This window comes from Panthera pardus, unplaced genomic scaffold (genome assembly GCF_024362965.1).
Source record: "Panthera pardus isolate Hobbes unplaced genomic scaffold, ASM2436296v1 HiC_scaffold_8, whole genome shotgun sequence".
NCBI classification, from domain to species: domain Eukaryota; kingdom Metazoa; phylum Chordata; class Mammalia; order Carnivora; family Felidae; genus Panthera; species Panthera pardus.
In genome coordinates this window covers 133964271-133979964 of record NW_026527013.1, presented here as the reverse complement: position 1 = coordinate 133979964, position 15694 = coordinate 133964271, and the positions used below count along the sequence as shown (strand labels likewise).

At 37.3% G+C, this 15694-nt stretch overlaps 1 protein-coding gene across 2 annotated transcripts in view; it reads right to left on the bottom strand.

Moving 5' to 3' along the window:
• Positions 1–11139: 11139 nt before the first annotated feature.
• The window catches only part of TES (testin LIM domain protein), a 46196-nt gene continuing 41641 nt past the window's right edge, over positions 11140–15694 (bottom strand). For both annotated transcript variants that reach the window (XM_053897152.1, XM_019418060.2), the window contains exon 7: positions 11140–12438. In XM_053897152.1, coding sequence (XP_053753127.1) covers positions 12250–12438 — 189 coding nt within the window. In that variant the 3' untranslated portion in view covers positions 11140–12249. The remainder of the gene's footprint in view (positions 12439–15694) is intronic.

The window sequence follows — 15694 nt, the reverse complement described above, 5'->3', positions numbered from 1 at the left end:
GCTAAGATAGATCTTTTGGCTAGACATTAGTAATAGAAATCCTATGCTCCTTTTACAAGTAGAGAAGCATGAATTATCCTCAGCCTTTAATGAGGAGACTGACCCCTCCCTCTGGGATGCAACCCCTTACAGCCGGGCTTAGCCTGTGTTCCTACTCTGTCTTATGTCACCATAGGGCAGAGGGGAATCCTTAATAAATATTAAATGGTGATGATGATTTCACAATAGTGCCTTACAGTTACCTCCTAGATTTTGCAAAACTGTATAGGGTATTTCCTGATACTGTAAAATACGAGTGTAGTGCCATTTAGTAGAAAATAATGGAAAATCAATTCAGAATGAAAGTACTTTCAGTTGCTGTGGTCCTTTATGGTCTTCCAGCTTTTCTTCCCAGGCCCCATTTTAAGTCCATTAGCAGAACTTCTTTTTCAACAAAGAAAGAAAGAGAAAATGTGTGTGTGTTGGGGTGGGGGTACTATATGCCTTTGTTAAGCAGGACTGCCAAAACTCTCATCTCTCACATAATCCCTTATAATTCACTCTTATATATGCTTAATTACATTGAAGGTAACTGTATAAATTATATAAATTGCATAAATTGTATAAATTGCAATTCAAGAGGTGCCTGGGTAGCTCAGTAGGTTAATTGTCCAGTCAGCTCAGGCCATGATATGGTTTGTGGGTTCAAGCCCCATGTCAGGCTCTGTGCTGACAGCTCAGAGCCTGGAGCCTGCTTCAGATTCTGTGTCTCCTTCTCTCTGTGTCCTTCCCCGACTTGTACTCTGCCTCATTCTGTCTCTCAAAAATAAATAAATGTTAAAACAGTTTTAAAAATTGCAATTCAAAGGAATCAACTCATTTTTAAATGCGAGAAAAAATGGTAAGAAATTGGGTAAATCACTGATTATGAATAGTATTACATACTCTTTGATAAACTGTAAGTATTGACAAACTTCCAGGCTAATCTCCAGATTTTGTCTCTACTATTCTACTTATCACAATGGATTAAACACCTATCTCCCTTTTAATATATAAGATGTCAACTTCTTGAAGGCAAGGCCTATAATGTACACAGTTTCACACCCATAGTACTTGGGAGCTTGTGGGTGACTAATTGGTCCCCCCTCAATCTTCCTTAAATAAATGACTTTTATTTCATAGAACTTGGAGAATAAACAAGGACCTGTGTTCTAAATACTTTCCCACTGAATCTTTAATAGCACTAAAGGTGTTTCTCATCTTGGCAACTGGAGTGCTGAGGATTCCATTTGTTCAGCATAGGAATTCAAGAACTGAAGATTCCCACTAGGAATATAGGCCTTCCATTTGCTCCAGGACAGTGATCCTAACCTCCAGAATGTACTGTCCTGAAAACAGTACTCACCAGGTTTTCTGAATCTGGATTATTATGAATGTCCTTATGTTTATAAACTCTACAGATACAGTTTATGGACTTATGTTTATCAAGACTGCACATTTGTATAAATCTTTAAGCAAAGGGAGAGGAAAGGCAGACAAAAGGATGAGTTAATACCTTAAGTAGTGTATTTGTATAAATAACATTTTGTAGTATATGGAGTAAATTTATGTATTTTACAAGAATTCTTCTTTATGTATCAACTGAATCTGTTACATAAGTCTTACAGATACTATGGCTGTATAACAAATTACCCCCAAATTTGTTGAAACACCCATTCATTATGTTCATGGAATCTATGGTTGGGAATATGGACAGGCCACAGTGGGTTCAGCTTGTCTGCTGACATCAGGGCTTTAGCTAGAAGACTTGAGGCTGGGAATGGAATAGTTTGAAGAATCATTCACTCGTGTCTGGAAGTTGATGCTGGCATTGAGCTGGGCCTCAGTTCATTTCCATATGGACCTTCCCACATGGAATCTCCATATGGGCTACTTTGGGACTCCTCACACTCTGATGACTGGGCCCCGTCCCTTGAAATAGCCTAGAGAGGTCATACTTGTTGTGATCTAGCATATGAAGCCATGCCTGCCACATTCTGTTCATTTTGATAGTCACAAAGTTCCCCTCAGGCTCAAGGGGAGGGAAGATAGATTTCAGGTGGTAAGTGGCAAGGTTCTGGAAGAGCATGTGAAACCATAAGTATTACTATGGCTATTTTTGAAAATGCAGTCTGCCACATAGGGAATGATATTCCCATTTTATGGAGGAGAAATTGAGACACAAAAAGTTTACGTGGTTGCTCAGAACTTTCAATGTCTATTGTAGAAGTTCCCAAACTGCTGATTTTTAATTCACCAGTAAAGAGAACATAGTGCCTTAATTTTACCCTGGAAAAATAGAGAGTAACATGAAAATAATTTCAAAAATATCATTAACATACAGTCACATTTCATAAGGACACTAGTATCCTTTTTTGTAAGTTAATCTGAGATGCCAACATAACTTTTATTCACTGACTTCTTTATCTACATCTCTAGCTAGGTTTTCTTCAGATTCAGATTTCAGGTTCCAAAGTATACTCCTACACCTGCCTCAAGTTCAACGTTTTCCAAAGCAAACTCATTTTTCTCTCAACCTCCATAAGTTTAAGGAAGCTCCTCCATAAGGAGATTTTCCATTTCTGTTGATGTCACTGCCGTTCTTCTTATTGGCAGGAATAGGGTTTTGGGGTTGTCCTTGACTCCTCCCTGTCCTTCAATCCCACTGTGACTAGGTATTTTAGACTCTGGTTTTGTAATGCTTTTATTTATCTATCCACTAATCTAGGAAAATGGGAAAATAACCTGTTATTGGAGAAGACATTTCAATATCTCAGTCACTTTAAGATCATTTCTGTTGTCTCCTTTCAGGAACAGGATATCATTACTTTAATGTTCTGTTTACTTGTTTGTCTCCTCCAGGAGGCTATGAAGAACTGAGAGCAGGAGTCTTACCTTATTCACCTCCAGTTTCCTAGTATCCCAGTGTAATACATGATGTAGTCAAGATATGTTTGTAGAATTAGTAAGTGATCTACTTTATCTGTACTAGTTAGGAAAGACTATTAACTCCCATGACAAAAACCCTAAATTCAGTGGCTTAAAACAATAAATGCTTACTTCTTGCTCACATCATGTTCCAGTGGGCAACGGTGTGATAAAGGGCTCCTTTATCTCTTGGCTCCACTATCTTCTAGGGAATCTTAAATTTTAACAGCCAAACCTAGAGTGCTCTTGCAGTAAATTCTGGGAAATAGAGTCCCACTGGAGATAAGTTTAGTTATCATCTAGCCAATATCACACAATCCTTTCAATGATATACTTATCTTTAATTATAATAGTCATCTTGTAGATCTGCTGGCCCTCCCCCTCCCCCTTTATTTCCATTCTATCTCCCCGCCCCCCCCCCCAACCTCATTTGGGGAGAGTTTATCTGTTTTTGGCATAAACTTGTTTGCCAAGTGTGACACAATTGGGGTTAGATCATCTTTTGGGGGGGATTTGGACTCAGAACTTAGAGGTGGCCCACCAGTTTCTCAGTGTGATGAGATTTGTAACCTGTGAACCCAGGAATGTCAGGATATCCATCATTCACTAATCATGTGAACTGAGGACCAGAGCATGTCCACAGAAAAAGAAAAATGGAACAGATATGCATGGAGGAACTTGGATGAAAGCAAGATGGGGGAAGAGAACTGGTGGTTGCCCATCCCCGTTTCTATTCTTTCCTTAAGCTGACAACTTCCTGCCTGTACCCTTATAATGAATAATCCTTTGGAAAAATTTGGAAAAGCCAAAAAAAAATATGCTAATCAGAAAGACACTTCCTGCAAAGAATTTGAAGCAGGTCAAAAGGAGAACTCATATAATTAAGTTCTCTGGAAAAATCACAGAGGTATTTAAGTCTCTGTGTAGGGTCATATTTTGCTCAAAATCTCCTGGAAGTCAAAATAAATAGAAGAGATAGTTATTTATGTCACTGTCAATTTCAGAAATGAGGAAACGCATACCTGTCTTTGGATAGTAACGCTCTGGTAGCACTGTTAGGGAGGAAAAAAATTTCCTCTACTTTATTGTGTTCTTTGGCTGATAAATTGAATTAAGACAGATTAACAGGAGAAAAACATATTTAATTACAAATGTGTGGGAGCCCCATAAGAATATGAGACCCCACAGGCAGCAAGGCAATTGAGGCTCATATACCATCCAGAGCTAAGGAGAAGGGGGTAGGGAGTCTGAGACTTCCAAGAGGAGGAAGACAATTTACAGGAAGATGGGAAAAACAAGTATTTGGTAAACAAATGTTTGCCATACCATACAAAGACAATGGGACACAGAGAGGAATTTGATCTCCAGACCAGGCTGAGCTTCCCCTAGCTTAACCACACCTAGCCCATATTCTTTGTAGTTATCTCTGGTGATAGGTCTTTCCCTGGACCAGGCACTCTGTCTAAATTCTTTTAGGCAGATAAGGGAAAGGGAAAGCTTTTCCCAAGTCTTTGGACCTTGATTAACTTCAGCTCAAAATAATCCACATGCCAAATTGGCAAACTCATTCTGAAGCCCTTCAGCACTAAGCTCTAATAGTAATTTCTTAGGCAGTGGGGTATAAATGATTCATGTGGGAGAGTCCACAGCCTTCTCTCAATCCACTGAGACTATCAAAGAGGATCCCCGTTCTCAGATGTTAAGATAAAGGCCAATACTTGGAATCTTAGAACAATTATAACTTCATTATAGCTACTATGCATGCCCTTATTGTCTAATATTTTTAATGGCTTTGACCTATTTGTATATTCTCTGATCTTGAATCTATTTTCCCCCATTTGGCCACATTTAATTTTATGTATTAGAATTCTTTACTTCTATTCTCTCTAGAACATAAAGCACCATGAGAACAGGGACCTTGTCTTGTTCACTACTTTATTCCCAGTGCCTGCAGGCATTCCAGGCCTATAACAGATGTTCAATAAATATTTATTGACTGTGTGAGTAGTGAGTGAATGAATGAATGATTCAATGGAGACAAGTGGAGATGGAAGAGTGCAAGAGAAGAGAAGTTGGGTAAGACTGAAGTTTGGGGGCCTTATGAAGAGAACAGCTAGAGGTGTGATGAAAACAGTTTGGAGAGAAGAGGGAATTTTAATAAGTATTGCTGAAGGTAATGTGTTTTGATCCTTGTATCATTATTTTTTAAAAGCTAAAGTAACTATTTTTTCCACTTCCCTTCCCCCATGGTCTTCTCAAGTTCTACATATGAAACCATATGATATCTGTCTTTCTCTGACTATCTTATTTCACTTAGCATAATAGACTCCAATTCCATCCATGTTGCTGCAAAAGAGTTGGGGGGGGGGTGAAGGGGGAAGAGAAAAAGGGTGATGGGCATTGACGAGGGCACTTGTTGGGATGAGCCCTGAGTGTTGTATGTAAGCAATGAATCATGGGAATTGACTCCCAAAACCAAGAGCACACTGTGTACATGTATACATTGTTTTTTATCCAACTTGACAATAAATTATATTTAAAAAATAAATAAATAAAGTTGAGCTCATATGAGCATGCATATACATAAAAAATAAATGAAAACTAAAGTAAAAATTTTTTTTAACTTACTGAGATATACTTCTTCTACTGATCTATTTAAAAACAAAAATTTGACTGGAGCACCTGGGTAGCTCAGTCAGTTAAGTGTCTGACTCTTGGTTTCAGCTCAGATCATGATCTTGCATTTTGTCAATTCAAACTGTGCATTGGGCTCTGGACTGACAGTGCAGAACCTCCTTGGGACTGTTCTCTCTCTCCCCCTCTCTCTGCCCCTTCCCCACTCACTCTCTCAGTCTCTATCGAAATGAATAAGCTTAAAAAAAATTTTTTTTAATAAAAAAATTGATCAGATGAATTCCATTTCAACTAGTAAAACTCTTACCTGGTTTTCCTGGCTTATTCAGATGTCACTTAATTCATTTTGTTATTCACCATTTTGGAGGCATATATCATGTGTTGAGTGTTCTACTGGATTCCAGAGAAACAACATAAATAATATATTCCTACACTCAATTAGGGCAATGATATAAGTAATCTAGTAGTATAGATCAAAACCTTGGCAGCAGGGGATGGGTCTCAAACTTAGTAGGATGTGAAAGTGTCATGGATCAGCTTCTTAGAGGTAGCTGCCTTTGCAGTCTTGGATGTATGAAAGAAGTTGCTAACTTCAAAAAGCTGTAAGCATCTGGGTATGACTAGATAACAATGAATATGTATGAACAGTTGGAAAAAGAGGCTGGATCACTGTTAGATTTTTAAGTAGGAGAATAGAAATTCCATCTTTGTATTGCACTGGGGCAGAGTAATAGAGAACAGATCAGGACAGTGTTTCTCAAATTGTGGACCCAGATATCAGCATCAGCATCACTTGGGAATTTTTTAGGAATGCAGAAATCAGACCCCACTCAAGACCTACTGAATCAGAAACTCTGGGGAGTGGTGTCTGGTAGTCTGTATTGAACAAGTCCTTCAGGTTATTTTGCTGCATACTAAAGTTTGAGAATCACTCAGTGAGCATGAGGTTGAGAGGGTGAGAGACTATAGGCAGAAAGGCCTAATAGGAACTTAGAATATCCCTGGTGAGGAACAGTGAGGTCATCAACTATAGTGTTGGGTATGGTATTGGAGAGGCAGGCGTAGACAGATTCAAACACATGTTTCAGATGGTCAGATAAGTCAGCATTGTAGGGAGACCAAGGAATAAGATATAGGTTGAGAGACAGACTTTAATGGAGGAAGTAACAATGACCTGTGACTTGAAATGGATCAGAAAGATAGAATGAGATGGAGAGGGGAACAAGTCAAGCAAGATCTAGTAACCAGTAACTGCAATGACTGCACAGTGTCTCTTGTGACTCCACATCACCTCTGTCCATCTAAGTGGCATCCTGCCTAAGAAAGATATCCCCAAATGATGCCCTTGTCTCATCTCACAAGCCAACAGAAACTCCAAGCCTCAGAACTAAACAGCTTCCCAGCAACCCCATACCCTACAGCTAAAGAATCTGAACCCTAAATAATAATTTGCCACAATGTTGAGTTGCTTGCCAACACAATAGCCATTACCCTTCTTCCTATATCAGCAAATTAATATTGTTCTGGGTGGTCATATGCCCAGCCCTTAGGGTATGAATTATAATTGACAAGTCAACCATAACGATGGCTTTCCTTTTTCTCTGAGGTGACCTTGTTCTAGCCAATGAAATGGGAGGGTAGCTAAGTCTGCTGGGGGCTCCTGGGAAAGACTTTACTCCCTGTTAAGACAGTAAAATACCCTTTGCCCCTCCCCTGCTTTGTACTTTGGGTACTGTTGTGTGAGGGAGAGGTGCTTGAATGAAAGGACAAACGAGAGTGGAAGGCAACACATACGGGATGGCAGAGCAGAGAGATTAGAGAGAGCTTGTTCTGAGCCAAATTTGGACTAGCCTATGTTTTGTCTTTAAGCCACTCTTAGCTGTGTTTTTAGCTACTTACAGCCAAATGCATTCCTAATTGATGACTCATTCTTCACTAGCAAACTACCGGAACTAACCTCGGTATGCCTCTCAGCTCTGTTTACCCCAGACATCTAGATTTTTTGGCCTCATTTGGAAATCTGATATCCATTCTGCCTTTTAAATTTTAATCTGGCCCTATCCCTTCCCACACTCTCTAACTTTACCTCTGTTTCCTCCGCATGCAGCTTCTGTGAACTGCAGACTCTCTGCACCCTCAACTGCTTCATCTCCTTATTCCAATAGATAGCCAATTATCCCTAAGGTCTCTGTTTCTTCCGTAGTATTCTCTGGTAGAGGCCAATTATTTTTGCTCTCATATGGGCATTCCACAGTGCTTCCAGTGTCCATGTCTTCCTCATTCTCCATTGGCATTGCCACTAATTCCTTTTGTTTCCCTAAAAAAATCACAGCTCTTTAAAGTATATGTAGTAGATGGCTTTGGACTTTACCACCTATTTCTACCCTCAGTTGTCATCTTCTATCAAATTCCAGGATACCTCTAATATTTTTTGATAACTGTGGCCTCTGGCTCATTCTTCTCTCAACCATTTTCCCTATTGTTATTTTTGGTAACCTCAGCATATTGATATATGTGGGCCTATTATTTCCTAGACTCCTCGAATTCAATGATTTGTCCTCTATCCTACTCAGCTATAACTATGAGGAGGAGAAGGACAATCAATGGGACATGGCCAGAAGTTCTCTAGACTCCTAAACCCAGCCCTCCTTTGAACTATATCATGATGCCTTCACAGTCAGTCAGTATTTATGGGGGCATAAACTCTGACATCTCTGCATTCAGTAATGGCTAACTCCAAGAAAGATAACTGGGTGCAAGTTGTTTTGTTATTGTCTGAAGGTCAAGATATTCTGGGGGGAAGTATCATTGAAGAAAAATCAATAGCAGCCTTCATAAATGTCAGAATAAAATGCCATTCAAAACTTGTATAAAAGGTTAATGATATCTTATTTTGAGTGTTTCAAAATACATGATCCGATTAAATAGAAGCTACAATGTCATGTTTTTCCCCATGAAAAGACAAAGTAATTAGCTAAAGCTATTTAAATATCCTGATAAATATATGAAAAAGTTGTCATTGAACATTTAAATCAGGAGAGGTCAGGAAAGGGCAGAGTAAGAATCTGTGGTAAAATGCTATTTTATGGAGACATTGAGGGAGTCGTAAGTTTTCAGAGGAATTAAGTGAATACCCAAGAGACAAGTTCAGATATGCCAGGGCATCTTGAGACAAAGGCTTAATACCGATCTTGGGTTATGGTGTCTCTTTGGTAACCATGGTGAAGCTGGATGAGCTTAAATACTGTGTGTTGGAAATTCCTTGAGAATGAGTCAATAGTGAATCTCTTGCGGGTAAAATTGGGCTGAAATATTTCAAAGTCAGATTTGGAAATCTATGCTCGAAGACTTCAGAAATATCAGCTAGAGTTGGTTAAAGGACAAACCTCACAGGCCCTTATAAAAAAAAAAAAAAGATATTCTACAACAGGCTAGTGTGTCTCTTGAGCAACTTGTATTTCTTAATGGGATCAAATAACTGAAATCCACTGATTTCTCAAAATTATCACTGAATCCATGTGTTATAAGCAAATTTCTGCTTAGAGATGAACAGGATATGCGCAGATTCTGTGAATGAGTTCATGATTAATCATTCTAAAGAGTCATATTCTTCCAATAAGGATGATAAATGTATTGTCTCAGTTTTCTTCAGCAACTGATGTATCGTAATCTTCTTCTGAACTTTCTGGGTCAGGAAAGAAACTCTTCTGTTCTCAAGTACTCACTGCTGAGTAGGGAATAAGAGAATCAGAAGTCACCATTTTACCTTTTAATATCTAAGATGGTGGCTTCAGCAGATGGGAAAAAAACATTTCTCTTACTCTCTGTGGTGCCTTCATCATGGTTCATATTCTGGTACCTTCTCTTTCCCAGTCTAGTCCTTCCAGGGTGAGTGTCTGTCTGCTGCTAACTGTGTAGACATAGTTGTTAAATGCCTGCTATACTGAGTACAAAATGATAAGATAGATCTCTATTAGAACGTAAATGGAATTTGGACGATAAAGATTTCCATTTATTGACCCATGAGAAATTAGTAGATCCAAAGCTTATTCTTCAATGTCTACTTTTTAAGAAAAACAATGCAGGGATCCAGATAAAAACATTTATTACTTCCCTATCTTTTTTCTATTGCAAGGGGAGGATTTAACTTTGGTCCCTATACCAAGTAAACCATTGTTTAGAATTGAAGAAAATGCAAAATATAAAATGATGGTGGTGAGGGAGGGATCTCACTTTAAATGCTAAAGGAAATACTAGAAGAAAAATAAATCTTAGAAAATCTAGTAACAATCTTAGTCTTTTGTTAAGTGTTTATACCACAAGGTATTGAAGAGACTTTGTTTTTCCAAAAAAAAAGCAAAACCAAAACTGATTAACAATTAAAAATGGCACTCATTCTGTTGTATTACATTTCATTATAGTTCATTCTCTTGTATTACAAGACCAAACTAAAAATTAAGTCAGGGTAAAGAGTAAAAACCAGTGGCTCTGTATTTCTCAGGTAAAGTAGTTTATTCTTTTAGGTAATGCCTAATATACATGCACTAACCATACATGATTAGTGAATGATGGATTTGGTCAAATTTCTTGTATGGAAATTTCTTTTAGGCTATGGGCAGACATGTAAAGTGTAGCCATGTTAATATGCAGGGGAGTTGCTTCAATTTATTCCCATATAGCCATGCCTGGGAAAGTTAACTTATTCAACTTTGCGACAAAAAAAATGGTATGGAAAATGTATTTTTTTCATTTGAGATAAAGGTAAAAAGAGCAAGCATAAAGTGATATTTATAGACAATGATGGACATTTGTGATACAAGCATTTAAAATTGTATGTAGGATTAGATTACTCCTTTAGATAAGGTGAAATGTGTTCAAGCCCCAAAAGATACTTTTTCATGACTGGGGAAGGCATAGTGCAGAATAATGTATAAATGTATATATCTGTATGTTAGTGATAGTGTGTGAGTGGTGGGACGGGGTATGGAATTTAAGAAAAGCGCCATCAGCCAGACAATCATGAGATGGGAAAAAAAAAAATCCAAAGCGAACTATTTTGAGTATGTGCCAGAGAAAACCACTACTCCCACTATGATAGAAATACTTTAGACTGGAAAAAAAAAATCTCATGATCCACTAATACCAGAAAGAATTAATCTCCCACTATTCCACACTTGCTTCCTTTTTCACATTAGGTTGCCATAAAGAATTGTTAGAAAACCAAAAAACAATTCAAGTATAACACTAATATTTATGGGATTCATCTTCAAAGAAGATAACTTAACTTCAGTGAAACTTCAGTGAAAATGACTTTCCTTTTCTGAAACAGAAAACTCTTGCATGAATTGAAAACCAACTTAAATGCCTTGATTTATTTAAAACTTTCCCTTCTCCATCATGAAAAGCCTAGTTTCTGTCTTGTCAGAAACAGCCTTTATTTTTGTATGAGGTTTTATCCATGGAGACAACGCCCCCTGCTGTGACAAGTGCTTAATTGCAAAAGTATTTTCCTTTTTTTTTTTTTTTTTTTGCTCTCAGAAAGGCTATTAAGACTAAAGGTACAATTGTTGAAGTGAAAATGACTTTATTTTGAATATACATATCATTCATTCAGTTTCATTTTTATATTGCATAGCCTTGTATGGAAGTATATAGGGAAAAATAAACAAATATCTAGGCATGGAAGTATACAAAGAAGACATTCAATACATATCCTTGAACAGGCTTAGTAGCATTGTAGGACAGCATCCATTAGAAAAGAATGGGTTCATGCAACATATCTATCCAAACAATGGTAGGCAAGTGCAATCAGTACAAGTTATAGTTTTTTGGGTACAAAAAGTATACATGTTCTTTGGATTGAAAACATAATATAAATGAATGGCTTGGCTTTTATGTCTAAGCCAAAAATCATCTATAGAAGTAAGATGTGTGGATGTCACATGTGACAATAATGTGCTTAAGGCCACAGATAGAGGTCACCAGCTGACAAAGAGAATGCTGAGAGGTAGGGCAAGTAAAAAAAGAAGAAAAAAAAAAAAGAAAAGAAAGAAAGAAAAAGAAAAAGAAAAAGAAATGCAATAAAACCACCTCTGCCTATTTTAGAAAATAGCAAAGGCATTAAAATGATAACAGCTCTCCATACTATGCTGCATTTCTATTTTCTGTCAAAACAATTCACTGTGAATCACTACAAAGTTCAGTGAATAAGATAAGGCAACAAATGTAAAGCCTTGGCATTAGGGCAAGTTTAATTTCCTTTCATTTTACACAGGAGGGGGGAAAAGAATACAGAACTAGAAAATGCGCATCTTTCCATTCAACAACACTAATTTTTAAATGTTCATATATACTGTGTTTGGCACAAGAGGGATAGGCACATGAAGATTAATTAAACCTCAAGCTTCCACCTCCAAGATTTTACATATGGAAAGCTAAGCAAAGATAACAGTTCTTTACTGTTTTAAAAATCAAATGCTTAAGCAGGTTTTAAAAATTGAGATGAAAAATATTGATAAGGAAAAACAGCAAAGAAAGATACTGAACAAAATCTCCTGGTTTCCTTTACAGTTTCTTTTTTTCCCGTTTATTTTTTCCAAATTGCGTTTTACAGCAGAAATGCAGACCACTTAGGATAGCTATGGCTCAATATTGCTTGGTGTTTTCCTCTTAAGACATCATCTTCTTACACTCCACTGAACAGAAAACCATCCCTTCTACTGGCATGAACTTCTGCCCAATGAGACACTTGCTGCAGCAGGAACACAAAAAGCACTCTGTGGACGCATGCCAGCTGAAGTTGTTATAGGTCACCCGCTGCACTTCAGGATCAATGGCATTGTGGCATCCTTGACAAACCTGTTAAGTCAATTACACAAATAAGAGAAGAGGATGAGAGATCAAACTGTGATGGTAACACTGTCATGTAGGAACAAACAACACATTTCTTTCAGATGGTAAATTTAACTGAGAATGGCCACCTCAAGAATATACAGCTGAGAGTGACCTTCTGGTTAACCTTTTTAGCCAACTTAATTGGGGTCTAAATGTAGAGCACTGTGAGGAATAACAGGTGAAGGCCAAAAGGTGATTTGATGCTTGTAAGATATCCCATGATGTTGAAGCAGAAAGTCTTGATGGCAAGTTTCAAAGCAGTTTCCTTTCAGCGTATTCTACTAGACTGCATCTTAGTAATTATAAAAAGAAGTCTTACGATTTTTCTTATAATACCAAATGCTGGTGAAGATGTGGAACAACAGGAACTCTCATTCATTACTGGTGGAAATGCGAAATGTATAGCTACTCTGGGAGATATTTAACAGTTTCTTAGAAGACTAAACCTACTTTTATCATAAAATCTAAAATTGTGCTCCTTGGTATTTACCTAAAGGAGTTGAAAACTTAGACCCACAAAAACCTGCACATGGATGTTTATAGGATCTTTGTTCATAATTGCCAAAATTTGAAGCAACCAAGATTTCCTTTGGTAGGGGAAGGGATAAATACACTGTGGTACATCCAGACAATGGACTATTAACCAGTGCTAAAAAGATAAGAGGTATCAAACCATGAAAAAAAACCATGGAGGAATAAATGCATATTGCTGAGTGAAAGAAGCCAATCTAAAAAAGCAACATACTGTATGATTCCACCTGTATGACATTTGGCAAAGGCAAAACTATGGAGAAAATAAGAAGATTGTGGTTGCCAGGGGTGGGATAGGGAGGTGGAGGTGGGAGACAGGAACAGGTAGAGCACAGAGGACTTTTAGGTCAGTGAAAACATTCTCGATGATATTATAATGATGGATGTGTGTCATTCGCCTGTTCTACACATTTGTCCAAACCCACAGAATATACAACACCAGGAATGAACCCTGAGGTAAACTACGGACTTTGGGTGATTATGATATGTCAATGTAGATTCATCCTTGGTAAAAAATGTAGCATTCAGGTGAGTGATGTTGATAATGACTGATGTTATATATGTTTGAGCACAGGGGTTACACAGGAAGTTGCTGGGTCTTCCTCTCACTTATGTTTTAAAACTAAAACTGCTCTTAAAAAATAGTCTTAAAAAAAGATTTTTCGTCACTCTTTAAAGCTTTGAAGTAGTAATTTTACTAGCTTTACCTCTGACACATGAGATTATTAACACCACTAATTTCTAGACAGTATGAAATGAAAATCATGTTCAAGGTAATTAAGGACTCAATTAAAAATACTGACAGTGTTTGAGAATAATTAGTTTGCACTAAAAATATAACTTGTAGTTAACTGGTTTCTGTTCTAAGTCATAATTTATGTATAATCTAATATTGTAAAACATTAATACTTACATTCTTTGTACCATTCAGTGTACGTTATGTACAAATAAATATATGGCATACATACACATTCACACCCAGACACATACATAATTTTCTCCTTTAGCTGAGCATGTATATGAAGAAAATACATGAACAACCCTCAGTATTATAGGAGAAAACAAAACTACCCTATTAAGACCTCCAAAACACTAGACAGACCATAGGCCTTCTTGTTTATGCATGTTCTGAATGAATGTGACCATCTAAAGGTTTTGTTTTAAGTATTTTTATAACAAGTGAAGAAAGGAACGAATTGTCCTGCATTACATAAAAATGTCTAATCTTCCGCACCTTTGGTTTCTTAATGTCTGTCAGGAATCACTGAGAGCTGACAGTAGGTCATTTAACCTGACCCTCCTTACTTAGGAAGACCTTAAAATGTGGCTACTGTTCAGTAGGGAAACTGGTTTAGGGTATGATGTGAGGCCTTGTTACAAATATCCACTTCAAACATGCAATATACTTTCCATACTTTATAGAGCTACACGGCTTCTAATTACAGAGACTATAGCTGCTTAATTCACAGGTTATGTCAACCTAGTGTTTCCTGAGAAGCAAGGGAGAGATTCTCTTTCCATGGTCAATACACTCTTCCTGAATACAACAAAAATGAGTGTTTTAATTACAAATACACTCTTAATTTGTAGCTATACCAGGCAAGCAGTTGCTTTTGCAAATATCCCTATCTTGTAGCTTTCTATTTAGAATGTAGTTCTATGTAGTTTTTATGTTTCATATTAATTTTTCAATATTTTAAACACGCTTGTATAAAACAGAAGCATGTCACACTCAATTTTTTTTAATCCCTTGCTTTTAGACCAAGACATACCTTTATTTCATTCCTCTAATAATATTTGTGGATCTTTTTATAATCTTTTAAAACTCATGTTGATTTTAGAATTTTTTTATATTTATTTATTTTGAAAGAGAGAGAGAGAGAGAGCGTGAGTCGGGAAGGGACAGAGAGAGAGGGAGAGAGAGAATCCCAAGAAGGCTTAGCATCATCAGAGCAGAACTTGATGCGGGGCTCGATCCCATGAACTGTGAGATCATGACCTGAGCTGAAACCGAGAGTTGGACGCTGAACCCAACTGAGCCACCCAGACGCCCCTTTCATTTATGATTTTCAAAAAGAGATAACTACTATTCAATTATATATAAAATTGACGGAATTGTTTAGATTAAAAAAAATGAACTAATGAACACACTGAATGGTATAGGAATGTAGGGTTAGTGGTTTCGTATAATTTAGTTTTGCTAATAATTTGTCATTCATCCCAAAGTCTGACATTTAGTCCCAGCTAAGGTCTACTGCTCCTAATTTTTCATAAATCTGAAAGTTGTCTAGGCCTCATTGAGGGTCTGGGGATTATGGAAACAATCAGGGGATAATGTGTTTTTCACTTTCTGCTTGGCATTTGATTTTTCTGGGTTCTTAAACCTCTGATATTTCAATTAGTTCTTATATCCTTAAATTTCTCCTACTTCTTTTAGTTTATTTATACACAATGTGAAAAAGCTAAGGACACTGGTTGTAATGAGCTCTCTGGCGGGAGGTTCCTGTGAGATCTCAGAGATGTGAATTCAGGGGGTGGCCATTTGAGACCAGAATTCCAGAGACCATGCAGTGACAAACTAGGTGTATTTCCCATTACCCTCTTTCCAAGTTAATTTTTATCTCAGAAATGCCCTGTTTTGAGTTCAGTTCTTGCCTTCAGGTCTATACATAATTTGTTTGTTTGTTTG